The sequence below is a fragment of the Natator depressus genome, chromosome 4 (genome assembly GCF_965152275.1).
Source record: "Natator depressus isolate rNatDep1 chromosome 4, rNatDep2.hap1, whole genome shotgun sequence".
NCBI classification, from domain to species: Eukaryota; Metazoa; Chordata; order Testudines; family Cheloniidae; genus Natator; species Natator depressus.
Genome location: NC_134237.1, coordinates 32,043,419 through 32,057,976, shown reverse-complemented (window position 1 = coordinate 32,057,976; position 14,558 = coordinate 32,043,419). Strand labels below are relative to the sequence as shown.

The 14,558-nt window shown below is 41.2% G+C and overlaps 1 protein-coding gene across 4 annotated transcripts in view; it reads right to left on the bottom strand.

Annotated features, from left to right (window-relative positions):
- Positions 1–1,596: 1,596 nt before the first annotated feature.
- The window catches only part of SGMS2 (sphingomyelin synthase 2), a 69,997-nt gene continuing 57,035 nt past the window's right edge, over positions 1,597–14,558 (bottom strand). For all 4 annotated transcript variants that reach the window (XM_074950717.1, XM_074950721.1, XM_074950720.1 and 1 more), the window contains 3 exons: positions 11,335–11,488; positions 6,144–6,310; positions 1,597–5,390 (listed from right to left, as the gene is read on the bottom strand). In XM_074950717.1, the coding sequence (XP_074806818.1) occupies positions 5,187–5,390; positions 6,144–6,310; positions 11,335–11,488 (525 nt within the window). In that variant the 3' untranslated portion in view covers positions 1,597–5,186. The remainder of the gene's footprint in view (positions 5,391–6,143; positions 6,311–11,334; positions 11,489–14,558) is intronic.

Sequence of the window (14,558 nt, the reverse complement as noted above, 5' to 3'; positions counted from 1 at the left end):
TATACAGCTAACCGAAGCTGACAGACTATATAAGCAATTTGTAAGGATGTGTGGAAGTGTATATTTGCATGAAATACAAGACTAAATTATTTTGATTTTGTTCCCAATGGTTGTTAAAAAAATTCTGCATCACTGCTTTGCAGCATCCATATTACTGCTATTTAAGAACATAATTTTATAACAATGAAATGGCATTAATACTGTACTGGGAAGTTATTCTCAGATGCAATTAAAACAGCAATATTGATTTGGCTGACTATCAAATTCAGCCACTGAAAAAGGTGGCTTAAAAGCTGGTTTTACAGTGGTTTTTACAGTGCCTGGTGCAGCCATGTAAGGGCTTGTCTACAATGGCAATTTACAGTGCTGTAACTTTCTCGCTCGGGGGCAGGTGAAAAAACACCCTCCTGAGCGCAGCAAGTTTCAGTGCTCTAAAGCACTAGTGTAGACAGTGCACCAGTGCTGGGAGCTACAACCCTTGTGGAGGTGGTGGGTTTTTGTTTTTTTGTTTTTGTTTTAAGAGCACTGGGAGAGCTTAAGAAAAAAAAAAGAGCCACACAAGCCATGTTAAAGCGCTGCCATGGCAGCACTTTAGCGTTGCCAGTGTAGACTCGTCCTAACTCTCAAAACATACCTCACATGACTTAGTTTTAAAGGAGTGGTTTACAATAAATAAAATATTTGCACTTTTATAGCACCTTCCATCCAATCATCTAGAAGTTCTTTGCAAACACTAAGCCTCAGTAGGGTTATAAGATAGGAAAGCAGTCTCTCTCTTTTACAGATGGTGAAACTGAGACACAGAATTTTCAGAGGTATTGAGCTCTCAATTCCTAGCAAAAACAAATGGAACTGTGGTGGCTCTGATAATCAGGAAGAAAAGGTTATGGCTTCCCATATCCACACAGCGAGTCAGTAGCAGAGCTGGGAGCAGAATCAGAATCTGCAGTTTCCCAGGCCTTTCCTGAAGGGCTCGTCCTTTGCAATAAATGGGAAGACTCCCCACTTCAGTGAGAGATGGATCAGATTGTTAAGCACTAGACCATGTTTCATATCCAGCATAGTAAGAAACAGATCTTGATTGGCATTATGTGTACTTTAAACAAACAGGACAAGCCATCCGGCGATGAAAACACTAGCAATGGGTGAAACTCAAAGTTTGGAGGATTGATTCGATTGGAGATGATGATCCCACGGTATCCAAATATCTTGCCTGCAAGTCTCATGACTTTTTTTTTCCTGCCACTTCTTAGTTCTAGCTGAGTTGCTGATAATGCAAGAACACCACCACTTCATATTAGCATATGTTATTTCTGGGTCCAGGCCAAAACTAGGTAATGTAGAAACATGGACAAATGAATAAAAACAGTCAACCTAACCACATTCATTGGAATATTAAAAAAAAAATCAGTTCTAGTGTTGGGGAATGTTTTATTTTCTCTGGACTGGCTGCCCAACCCATAATAATTACCCTAAAAATACCATTTTTACAAGTCAGTGAGTGATATTGAACACATACCATTTATAGTCACAAGGGGGCATTAAGGACACACCATGGAGATAAAATCTAAAGTGGTTGAACAAGGCCAAGTTTATTTGCTAATGTGACAGATCTGTTGCAAACCAGCAGTACACTCAGCATAACACTATCATAGTACCCTTTTAAGTAATGACCATGGCTGAGATTTTTTTTTTAATATGGGTGCCCAATTTAGGCTTCTAAATCCAGTTAGACACATAGATGAGAGACCTGGATTTCAGAAGTGCCAAGGACCCAGCAGCTCCTGTGTCTTCAGTGATGTGGCAGATGCACACATGGAACTTCCACTGATTTCAGAAGGGCCCATCCAGGCTCTCTTCAAAGGACAGAAATTGCAGCTCAACTATGATTCTCTGTCTCATGGCATGGCAGCAGATACAGACAATATTTAAATCAAAGAAAAGTTTCAGGAAAAATTACATAAAATGAAAGGTATAGAAAAAGGCATCAGAAACAGGGTGACCAGACAGCAAGTGTGAAAAATTGGGACAGGGGGTTGGGGGGTAATAAGTGCCTATTTAAGACAAAGCCCCAAATATTGGGACAGTCCCTATAAAATTGGGACATCTGGTCACCCTAAATCAGGAATAAAATCCTGCACTCAACTCCGTGAAGGTTTATGAACAAATTCCAGATAAGCTTTTTTACTTTTGGATTATATCCACTTTACTCCATTTCTTCCCATCTTGAAATTTTGTGGAACTACTTTATATTCCAACATTTATTACAATTGCTGTCAATTCTTTAAGCTCATTTTCATATATACTGACTGTAGCCTATACCTGATTTGTTAGTGCAGGGTGGTAATAAAGAATAGGCTAGAATTATATTGTGTGAAAATGTAACGCCGAAATTCTACATTCTTGCATACATTTAAGCTTAAAATGTTTCTGAATGAGATGAGCACTTTTTAAAAAAATTGATACAAAGAAAGTAGTAAATTTATTGTATCAATAAGAAGAACTTTTGAGATACTCCGTGTATTGTTTAAAGGCCAAAGTATGCAAGCAACTTGAGTACCCACAATTTCTGTTGACATATATGGGAATGGAGGGAATTTGAGCACTTAGCGGGCCTAAAACAAAACTACAACTGATTTTGTTTTGTTTTGTTTGTTTTTTTTAAAAACAACCAACACTACTCACTCAATTTTAATTCTCTCCCCTCTAAACAAAATGGGACCTAAAAAAAATTGTACTGATAAGGATATTGGTTTTGAGCAGAGCACTTGATATATTCTATAGGTCAGTCATTAGCTAAATACCCTTCTAAATATCTCAGTGGAACTTTGTTGTAATCTATTTAGGCTATCAATGGATGTGTTATTCAGTAACCTAACAGGCTGCCAAGTGAAAAGCATAGTTTCTGATCCTTCCTAGAATGCTCAGTCCACAGTTTTACAGTGCTTATCTTGAAGCAGGTTTACTAATGAAATTCACCCACATTTCCCTCCATAGACTTTGCTATTAGAAGTGGTTCAACTAAAAATAACTAACATGTCAGTTAGGAGATTAACCATAGTAGTCTGGTTTGACTTCAAAGACATTGTTGTCCATGTAGATGAACTCAAACAAGAAATAAAACAACAACTTTGGGGATCTGCAAAGGCTGATATTGTACTAATAGGATTGGTTAGCTAATAATTGAAGGAACAGTTCTTCAAATGTATGTCCTTGGTTTCAGTTTGTGAGCCACTAAAGTTCTGCCAGGAACAAAACATTAGCCTTGTGTCCACGTGCACAACATCAGACGCCCCAGTCAGTGAGGAGAATTTTTTATTATTTTTTTTTAATTTAAAGAGCTTGGATATCATTACTTTGCTATGTTTTACCAGGATGTCCTGTAAGAAATGCAGTTTGTTGTATTATGCTTTGATAATGCACAAAAATCTTCTGAAATGCAAGTTAAAAATATTTTTCTGGAGTACAATTTTGTAGTCATTGACCCTGTGAACTGAAAAAGAAATCAGATCTGGGTACTGTATATTGCATTTTATTTGTACTAATTTTTCTAACTGGATATTTTAAAAATGAGAATGTCATTTAATTCTCTTTTCAGTGTTCACACTTGTCAAGACATTCTAAAAATAAGAGTGTTTTTTCACTCAAGTTACAGGTTAATTTAACTATTAATGCAATTATTTCCTCTGCGATTAGCTTTTACTGAAGGTTTCAAAATAAAATACTTGAGTAGCTGAGGAAATGAATACAGAACAAATAAACTGTTAAACTCTGGGCTGCCCAATATCCACTTAGCTTCCCCAAGAACAACATGAAAAGCAACGTTGACCAGGTAAGCTGCTAATCTGCAGTTCTGTGGTACACTAACAAAGTTGTGTATTCCCACATACTAAACCAACATACTTGTTTGTCCAACCAAAGTATCTACACAACTCCTGATAGAAAGGAATAGCAGTTCAGTCATATGACAGTAACATTTAATAATAAATATGGTTAGGTAACAGTGGAAGAAGTGTTGCTGTTGGAGTGTATTCACCTTGCACCTGTTTATGAGTCACTGAGATTTGTGCCAACGATTTCTAAGGAAAAAAAAAACAACCCAAAACCTCTAAATGCATAACATCAGGCTCTCAAGCACAATGCTTATATAGTGTCATCAAGATATAGTAACTAAAAATTTAAAATGTTTGATTTTTACATTTCCCATTTGGGGACTGACTTTGCAATCCTGAAGCAGGTGAAGGAAATCAGTGGGAGTTTTGCTTACAATAACATATTATACACAGCTTTCTTTTCATTTATCTAATATTGGTTAATGTGTGTGAATACACAAAAGTATGTATATATAGCTATGTAATGCATATAGGTATATATACATAATACATACAGACCCAGGCTAACTTGCCATTAAATGTTTAGACTTTGAAATAATTTTCTTCTTGTTACATAGATATAGGTTTTAAAAATAAAAATACTTCCATGCTTGTAGAGCTCCAATGATGTTAGCAGGTATTATTTCTAATTTGCAGTGTCATCATATCACAACAGCTTTCCTTTTCCTTTTTTTAAAGTTTTTTTTTAAAATATAAAATTACCAATACAAAATGTAAAAACTGGTATATCAGAGTACATGGGTGGTGGGAGTACTTCAGGGTCATAGTAGATTCATTCCCATAGAGCATAAAATGTCAAGGCTCACTTCCGGCTTCACCAGTCATATATCATAAGTCTTACCTTCATTAGCAAGAATAATACAGTAAACCACTTCCCACCATTGTAGACAGATATTGTAACTTTAAATTTTAGTATGCTTTTGCCCTCAAACTCCAGAACTCTAAAGATGATATTTTGTGGATGAGTGATAATTAATAAACGAAAGGTGTGGTGTGTTCTTTGGCACCTCAATCTCATAAGTAAACCAAACTACTGCTTCTTTTCTTTCTTGGGGATAAATCCTATCTGTGGTGGACCCCTAGTACTGACGAGTAGAATAGCTCTGTATAATGTGATGAATAGAAAACATATCAAGGGGTGTTATATTTTGTCTACAATTGTCTTGTACAATTGCACAAGAATTTGGTCCACTTATTCCCTTACAGTTTAGTCCTTTTAAGAACTTTGGTTATCGCATTAATGTTTTGGTAAAATAAAGAGCAGATGCTTTCTTTCCTTTCTTCATCTTTCTTTCAGGTGGATTTTTCATTGTCCTCTCCTGTCTTCTGAACCCGTGAATATTTTTTGCATGAAGACTTGAAGCAGCTGGGAGGCCAAGATATTGGCCATGAGAAGCAGCAAGGAACTGAGCCTTGTATATTCTTCTCAAAGAAATAAAATATCGGATACCACCATGCTCGAGAGAGAAAATTAGTCTGGGAAGAGACCTTCAAATTCTATATTGGGGGAAAAAGGAGAGTAGAAGAAACAATTTAACAAGTTTAGACAATAGAACCAATCGCATTAGCTGAATCATAAAGAAGTGTATGACAATTACAGTATATTTGAATGAAATTCTGCAAGTAGTAAGTTTATTTAACCTGGAAAGGAAAACAGCTTGATGTGACTTGGGTATTCCATATGACAAATGGCATAGTGAGAACTGAACACTTCTTTCTAACGTGTCACACAATAGAGGAATAAAGAGGAGACTCAAATTGAAAAGAAGTATATTTAAAGCCAACAGAAGATAAAACACACACACACAGAGGATATAGCCAACCTTTGTCCAATGTACTGTAGGAAATGTAACTGGAAATTTTAAAAAGGCTGGGTAATTTAAGGTCTCTAATAACATTAGTAGCTACTATCAATCAATTAAGATATGGTGTAGTCTATCCTAGCTACCTAAAACAGTGAAAGTATTCATGTTTCGAAAGAAGATAGATTTTAAAAACATATGCATGCCAGAAATGACAGACTACTTCTTAACATGGGCCCCTGTTCAGGAAAGCACATAAGCACCTGCTTAACTTTATACTTGTGCTTCAATTTCTGTGGAAAAATTCATTTTTGCCCCAGATCTAATCTACTAATTTTAAGGCCATTATGACCTTTTTTGTGGATTTGCAAGGAGAGGCCATTATTGGGTTTATAGCGGTTTACATATACATACATATTACATATACATACATATCCTTTGCACTCACCTTTTCATTAGCCATTGAGTGGTACCACCAGAAGAGCCTTGTGGTGATATAATAAGCAACAATAACATCCACAGTGTAGTGTTCATGGGCGACAAGAATGCAGATTATACCAGCGGCACTCATCAACCAGCAGATCAAATGATACCACCAAAAATGACGAGGTGAGTCTGTCAAAAGGAGAGAATTATATGTTTCTATAAATATATAAAATAAATTATATATTTCTATAAATAAAATAAATATCCAAGATTAACTTTAGCAGTTTAATTTGAATCTGTGTGATGTGTGTGGGTATTTTATACATATATATTAATGGAGAGAGAGAAAATCTCTGCTGTAGTAAAAATGCTCTTTGAACAACTAAGAAAGCTTACTGATGCAGAGGTATCATCTGCTGAAATATGACCATTAGGGCCTGTAGACGTTCAGCTGAGGGACCTATGAAGGTTAAGACTAATCTAAGTTTTCATTTTTAAAATGGTTTTTAGTTTATATTACCAAAGAAAGGACAAAAGTTGACCACTAAGACTCAAAAGTTTGTCACTGTAATTTTTCCTAAAAATCATGGTCTAATTCAGAGTCCTTCCACCATTTTGTGGACAGAGGACCAAGACCAATTCACAGCTCAGGGTGGGTGGTGCTGTCCAAGCTCCTGTTTTGGATGTTAATTGCAAGATGCCTCCCAGCCAGCTACCTTTAACTGAAACTGCTCTTCTGCTGAACATCCAAAATGGCTTCTGGCCACAAGAGGAGTAAGCTCAATAGGAGTAAGAGGCAATCTATTCTAATGGGTTAGACATGGAACTGGGAGCAAGGAACTCCAGGCTTCTAATTCCAGCTCTGACACTATCTGTGGTTTTAGTCAAGTCACATAACCTTTCTTCTTAGTATCCTTGTCTGTGAAATGGGGCTTGTATGCCACATATCGGAGTACATTGTGATAATTAATTTGTTAATGTTTGTGAAGCAGTATGCAAGTGCTAAAGTCATCCAGAATGCCCACAACCCTCCAGCAGCTGGCAGTCTTGCAGTTTAGCTGGAAATTTTTCCTTGAAAAATGTTTTTGATGTTGGCAACTACGGACATCATGACAGGCAGCTGGGCTCCACTTCCCCTGCATTCGGAGGCTGGTGGTGGACCCCCCTAAGAGTCCCACCCCACTTTTTATGTAAAATGAGTCCGTTAGGTTTGGGATACCGTAAATACTGTACCAGTGATCTTACCCAAAGAGGCTGGCCCTGTGCATAGTGTTACCTAGTTACTGTAGTCAGGACTCAGTTATGTTTTGGAGGAAGGTGGGGGGGAACTGAAAGACTACATCATAGAATCCCCCCAAAAATGCTAAGGCTGAGTCCATTCCACTGATTTGTGGACCAGGATTTGGAGTCCTATCCTGTTATCTAGTTGAGGAAGCAGGCTCCAGACAGAAGTGATACTCCACACTAGTATAATCTCCTGTTCTGAGAGAAAGAAGCATGGGGAAAGCCCCTGAGTAAAATGCACCGACAATACCCAAAAGATGGGAGGGTAGGAAGCAGCAGGGGGTGGGTGGGGGAACTACACAAAGGGTATGTCTACACTACGAAACTAGGTTGATTTTATAGAAGTCAATTTTTTGGAAGCGGTTTTATACAGTCAATTGTGTGCGTCCCCACTAAGTGCAGTAAGTCGGCAGAGTGCATCCACAGTACCCTGGTTCGCATTGACTTTCTGAGTGAGTAGCTATCCCAGAGTCCACCGCCCATTGGAATTCTGGGTTGAGCTCCCAATGCCTGATGGGGCAAAAACATTGTCGTGGGTGGTTTTGAGTACATGACATCAGTCGCCCCTCCCTCCCTCTGTGAAAGCAATGGCAGACAATCGTTTCGCGGCTTTTATCCTGGGTTAACCGCGCAGACGCCATAGCACTGCAAGCGGGAGCCCGCTCAGCTCACTGTCACCACTGCTGTTGCAGGCAAGTCTACTGTGGGGGCTGCTGTGATCCAAATAGCCAATGCAATCATTGACATTCTGTTACCAAGAGTAGTGACTCTGGGAAATGTGCAAGCCTTTTTAGATTTTAGGTGCATCATATTCCTGTCCTTTGTCACTGGTGAAGAAATCTTGCACCTGTATAGTCCACATGTAACAGCTCCAGGGCTCTTACTCCTTTGCCTTGGCCACACAGTAGCAGCTCCTGGGTGCCTTTGCATCAATGGTGAACGGCTCAATCTGCTTTTGCTGCAACTCTGCTATCCTGATCTGGGCAACTCTGCAGCAGACGGTGCAGTAGGACTGCTAGCCGTCCTCACCAATGGTGTTTTGCTCGCTCCACCACTTCTGCTGCAATTCTGCTATCCTGATCTCCTGCGAGCTGGAGGCTTCTGCCTCAGGCCGCTCTCCCAGCCGGCTGCACCGCGTGGTTACACCTACCGCAGCCTACCCCTTGCTCCCATGGCTCATGAAGCCTGGACAGTTGTAAGGAGCAGTTCAACTATAGGCTGAGCAAGTGCAGAAAGGTGGTAGAATGTGCCTTTGGACGTTTACAAGCTCGCTGGCGCTGTTAGTCAGACCTCAGCACAACCAACATTCCCATTGTTATTGCTGCTTGCTGTGTGCTCCATAATATCTGAGAGAGTAAGGGAGAGACATTTATGGTGGGGTGGGAGGTTGAGGCATATCACCTGGCGTCCGATTTTAAGCAGCCAGACACCGATTAGAAGAGCACAGCAAGGCACGCTGTGCATCACAGAGACTTTGAAAACCGGTTTCATGACTGGCCAGGCTACGGTGTGACAGTTGTGTGAGTTTGTCCTTGATGCAAACCCGCCCCCTTTGTTGATTTTAATTCCCTTTAAGCCAACCACCCTCCCCCCTTCAAAATAAAGTAACTATTGTTTTGAAACCATGCATTCTTTCTTTATTAATTAAAAAAACTGAGAACGGACAAGGTAGCCGCGGGTGGTTTTGGGTACATGTCGTCAGTGACCATTCCCTCCCTTCCTCCCTCTATGAGAGCAACGGTAGACAATCATTTCTCACCCTTTTTCCTGGATTGCCCGCGCATACGCCACAGCACTGCAAGCGGGAGCCCGTTCCAATCACCGCTGCAGTTGTGAGCATTGTAAACACCTCGCATTTGACCTTGGAGATTTGGCATATATATTGGCATTATGTCTTTTGGAACGGAGTTCTGTTAGCATGGATTCGTCTCCCCATACAGTGATCAGATCCATGCTGGAGCTCTTTTGTGATTCTGGGACTGCATGGTCACCTGTGCTGATGAGCTCGCCATGCAGGCCAAACAGAAAATGAAATTCAAAAGCTCCCGGGGCTTTTCCTGTGTACCTGACTAGTGCATCTGAGTTGAAAGTGCTGTCCAGAGTGGTCACAATGGAGCACTCTGGGATAGCTCCTGGAGGCCAATACTATCAAATTGTGTCCACACTACCCCAAATTCGACCCAGCGATGTTGATTTTAGCGCTAATCCCCTTGTCGGGGAGGAGTACAAAAATAGATTTTAAGAGTCCTTTAAGTTGACAAAAATGGCTTTGTCATGTGGACGGGTGCAGGGTTAAATCAACCTAACGCTGCTAAATTCGACCTAAACTCGTAGTGTAGACCAGGAACTAGAAATAAACAATGTCTCTCACACAAGAAACATGCCTGATCAAAGAGACCAGCAGAGCATATTGCAAGTAACCTCTAATTCAAAACAATGATATACTATATGCTCTTGCTTAGAAAACTACATTTTCCTAATTACACAGGAAATAGGAATGGCTAAATTATGCACTTCTGATGTACACAGCACTTTGACTACAAAGCAGAAGAATTCAGATGGGATACACTGCCAATTCTTAGGCAGCATTTACAAAGCTTATTATATGTACAGTCTGGTTGTTATTCTCCCCCACCCTTACCCTGCTATTTAAAGACATCTGAATTATGCTACTGTATGAAAAAAAAAATAATCTTTAAAAAGAAGAGTTAAATATATCTTGCCTGTGGCATATATTACAGGATAAGATTTAAATGACCACTGTTAAGCTGTGATAACAAACATACATACAAAATTAATAAAACAGAAAGCAGGAAATCCTGTTGCCACCTACTCATGGAACATTAGGCTGACTGCCATCTGTTCTTCTAGCAGGTTTGATTTATTAATTACACACAATACAATGCCAGAAAATTTCGTAGTACAAAGACTTAGACTTAATGGTCACCATGCTATACCTCTTTGTTGTTTAAAGAAATAAAGGTCTTATGTCCACATGGAAGTTCTCTGTCTCTCTTTAGACTGTCAAGTAACACTGTTTGCCTCACCAAGTAATGGGACGTTCTTTTGTTACAAAAAAGAATGTTTTACGTTATCCTGTGTGCTGAAGTTAGATAAATAATTTAATGAAGTCCAATGCCTCAGTCAAAGTGCTCAGGAAATCAGCAATGAAACAGGGACAGATTCTAATTTTAGATACATGCCATGCCGTGAATTTAAAAGAAAAATGCTGCTGCACTGACATATGGACAAACAAGTAGCCAAATCATTGAGGTCCGAGTGGTGCATGCTGCATATTACATCTTACTGTTTGGTCCTCAGTTACATAATCTTGAAACTCATATTGTGAGACTCCAGAAGCCACAGAGTTCCCTACTGCACTCAGGAGCTGGATTTTTGACAGACCATTGTAAAATGAGGTTATAAAAAAGTATCCTCCATTGTGCAAGCCAAACTCAGCACCAAATACAGCACTGGTATAAGCGGGCATAATTCCCATTGACGCAAGGGGAGTCATTTCTCTTTCTCGCTCTCTCAAATCATTAACTAGAGGATTATTTGCTGATTACCTCAAACAGAAGTGATAAGACAGATAATCATTTTGTGCACTGAGCTGATTCAGCCACTCTCTCAACCTTACCACACACTCCTCCCACATCAATCTCCCAAAACACACAGATGTTTTCTAAAAACTCTGAAGCGCCACACCATGTACTAGGATATTATTGTACTTGCATACTATGTACAAGCATGGCAGACTCATTCCAGAAGCCACCCACTAGGAGGGTCAAGTGCATTTTGTCAAACTGTGTATTGCAATTTTGCCATTTATTTTAGGTTGTAAAATGCAACAATGTGGTTTTAGCTTAAGTGCTCTTCTTGTAACACAGGCATCAGCAACACAACTATATTTAAATACTGTAACTTACATTCCTTGATAAACAGGTAGGTGAGTGTTAGCACTACTGTGTGACCGCTAAACAGGAAGTCTCCACATAGGATGTGTGATCCAGTTATGGACAGACCACCACCAGAAATCAATCGTAGGATCCTCTGCACCTTAGCCTGAGAATCTCCATTCAACTGCAAAATGAGAAAAAATTCAACATGATGAAGAATATATATGTCTGGACAAGAAGTTTAAGTTAACTTGTGCTTAAAAATAATAATGAAAAGCTCTATTTCCTAAACACCTGAATCTTCTTTGTCTATTGTCTATGTATTTCTCAAAGATAATAGCATATTTACCAGAAAAATTTGTCAACAACCAAGGCTAGGCATTATAGGATTAGACTAGGATATGCGCTGCTGGATTTTAAACCTTTTTGTTTCTTGTTTTCCAATCAAAATGTGCAGGTCCTTCATAAAAATAACCGCAAAGCTTTCTGTATGCATTATATATTGATCAGGATGAGGTACAGTATATTTCAAAAGGGTGGACACATTAAGAATTGTGTAAGTGTATATTACATATTTGTCACTTGTGGCACGTACCACAGAACTCTCTTTCAATAATGGTGTGACAGATATGACAGTATCCTGGGCCAGCCTTATGGAGTTAAGTTAAACCTTATTGAATGTTTAGGAGGAACAAAGAGATAATATGAACTTCAAAAGACTATGTTAAACAATATAGCAGACGCGGCAAAGAGTCCTGTGGCACCTTATAGACTAACAGACGTATTGGAGCATGAACTTTCATGGGTGAATACCCACTTCGTCGGATGCAGATCCAGACTAACACAGCTACCCCTCTGAATATAGCAGACATGATAGATCTTTTGGGAAAATGTGCGTGAAGTAAAGTTTCGAGGACAGGGGCGGGCAAAATTTTTGGCCTGAGGGCCGCATCGGGTTTCTGAAATTGTATGGAGGGCCAGTTAGGGGAGGCTGTGCCTCCTCAAACAGCCAGGCATGGCATGGTCCCTGCCCCCTATCTGACCCCACCTGCTTCTCACCCCCTGAGAGCCCCCCCCCGGGACCCCTGCCCCATCCACCCCCCTCTCTGTCTCCCCTGACTGCCCCAGATCCCCCACCCTATTCAACCCCCCCCCCCGTCTCCCCTGACCGCCCCTGGACCCCCTGCCCCTCACTGCTCCCCGCTGCCCCATCCAACCCCCTCTCTCCTTCCTGATGCCCCCCCGCCACATCCAACCACCCCTTCTCCCTGTCCCCAGACCGCCCCTGGAACTCCTGCCTGCCCCCTGCCGCCCCATCCAACCCCCCTTCTCCTTCCGGACTGCCCCCCCGGGACCTCTGCCCCCATTCAATCACCCTGTTCCCTGCCCTCTGACTGCCCCGCCACCTATCCACACCCCCGCCCCCTGATCACCACCTCCGAACTCCCCTGCCCGCTATCTAATCCCCCAGCTCCCTGCCTCCTTACTGCGCTGCCTGAAGCGCCGGTGGCTGGCGGCGCAGCTGCACCAGGACAGGCAGCTGTGCCACGCAGCACAGAGCACCGGGTCAGGCTGGGCTCTGCAGCTGCACTGCCCCAGGAGCTCACTGCTCTGCTGCCCAGAGCATTGCACCAGCAGTGGAGCGAGCTGAGGCTGCGGAGGAGGAGGAGGGGGCTAGCCTCCCAGGCTAGGAGCTCAGGAGCTGGGCAAGACGGTCCCGTGGGCCGGATGTGGCCCGCGGGCAATAGTTTGCCCACATCTGTTCTGGGGATTACCTATGAACTCAGCCTTTGAAGCTTCATCCTGAGCAGGAGACTTTGTCTGCTGATCATCTGTTGCTCTGAGGACAGTTCAAAGACCCAGTTTGGATTCTCCAGGGAGCAACAAAGAAAGGACTTTTGAATAACTAGCCTGAGTTTAAGGTGACTCAGGGCTTTCTTCCTGATCCAGCAAACAAGACAGGAACTCTGGTCCATGGAGGGCCCGAATCCTTAGGGAAGGGTTGGTGGGGCTTGGACTACTCAGGCCTCATAAGACTGGGTACTAGTTCTGAGCTGAAGCTGTTATGAACTTGCGACCACAAAAGAGAACCCTTTGGGAGGTTTGAAGGACTGACCTGCCAGAGTCCATGTTGAGGCAGTTGGAGTGATCTCTGGTAAGCTTATTAGCATGTGTGTAGGTTCTTTTATTATTTTAATAGGTTTTCTCTGTAATGCTTTTACCATAAGAATAAAATGCTTTCATAGGAAGTGTTAGGTGGTAACTTACAACTGCTGGCAATTACTCTTAGTAGTCTCTGAAGAGAAAGCAGGAGAAGCCTGCTTAGACAGCTTATCTTTTGCTGGGGATATCACAGTATAGTCAAGGGACTGTGCAGCCTGGAAATGCCCTGGTCAGGACGGAGAGAGACTCAGGTCTCTACCCAAGAGATGCAATGGCTAGGGGTCTGGAAGCCTGAGAGCAGGGGCCCTTGCTGGACCACTGTGGGGAAATACAAGTACAGTTGCCCTGAACTGTGAGAAATGGTTCTAATAGAACCAATATAAAAATTGTGTGAGGTGTTACATGCAAGTCACTCACTCTTTGTCCAGAGCCAAGTAAAACGTTCACAAATCAAGACTTAAAACTACATGAAATTTGCCTAATTTGGGGCTTAGTTAAATGGTCAGAAGTCAGCCTAGGTTTGTTGACATGTTTGTAGACTTTTCAAATACGCTTGGGCTGATTTAAAATTTCTTACTGATACTGTGCAAACGCTCAGTCAGTTTCATATCAGTTTTCACTAAGATTAACTTGTTGGGGGTTTGGGGGAGGGGGAGACAAGTTCATCCCTGGTTTAACTCCAAGTAAGATAAAGCAATTACATCAAGAATGAATATGCCCCGGCATCTCTAGAGTAGCCCTGAAATATTAATTCATTGAACCGAGTTGCTAGGGCGAAATTCTGTTCCTCTGAAGCTGTCCCCTGAGTGGCTCCAACGTTTGTTCTGTGATACTTGGTAGGTAAAGTCTGTTTTTAATTCCCATATATCCCATTTTAATTGCAGCATTGAGGGATGGGATGAATATTGAAAGCAAAAATCAGAAATATGCAATTTAAAATGCAAAGTCTACTGTAGGTGCTGCTACGTGTCAATGTTAGGATTAGAAAAACTTCCAAAAAGCAATAATTCAACAGTCCTTAACATGTCAGTAAAGAAATCTTTTTAAGGTGGCTATGGAATCTTAGTTTGGCGACCTGGAGTAATCATAAC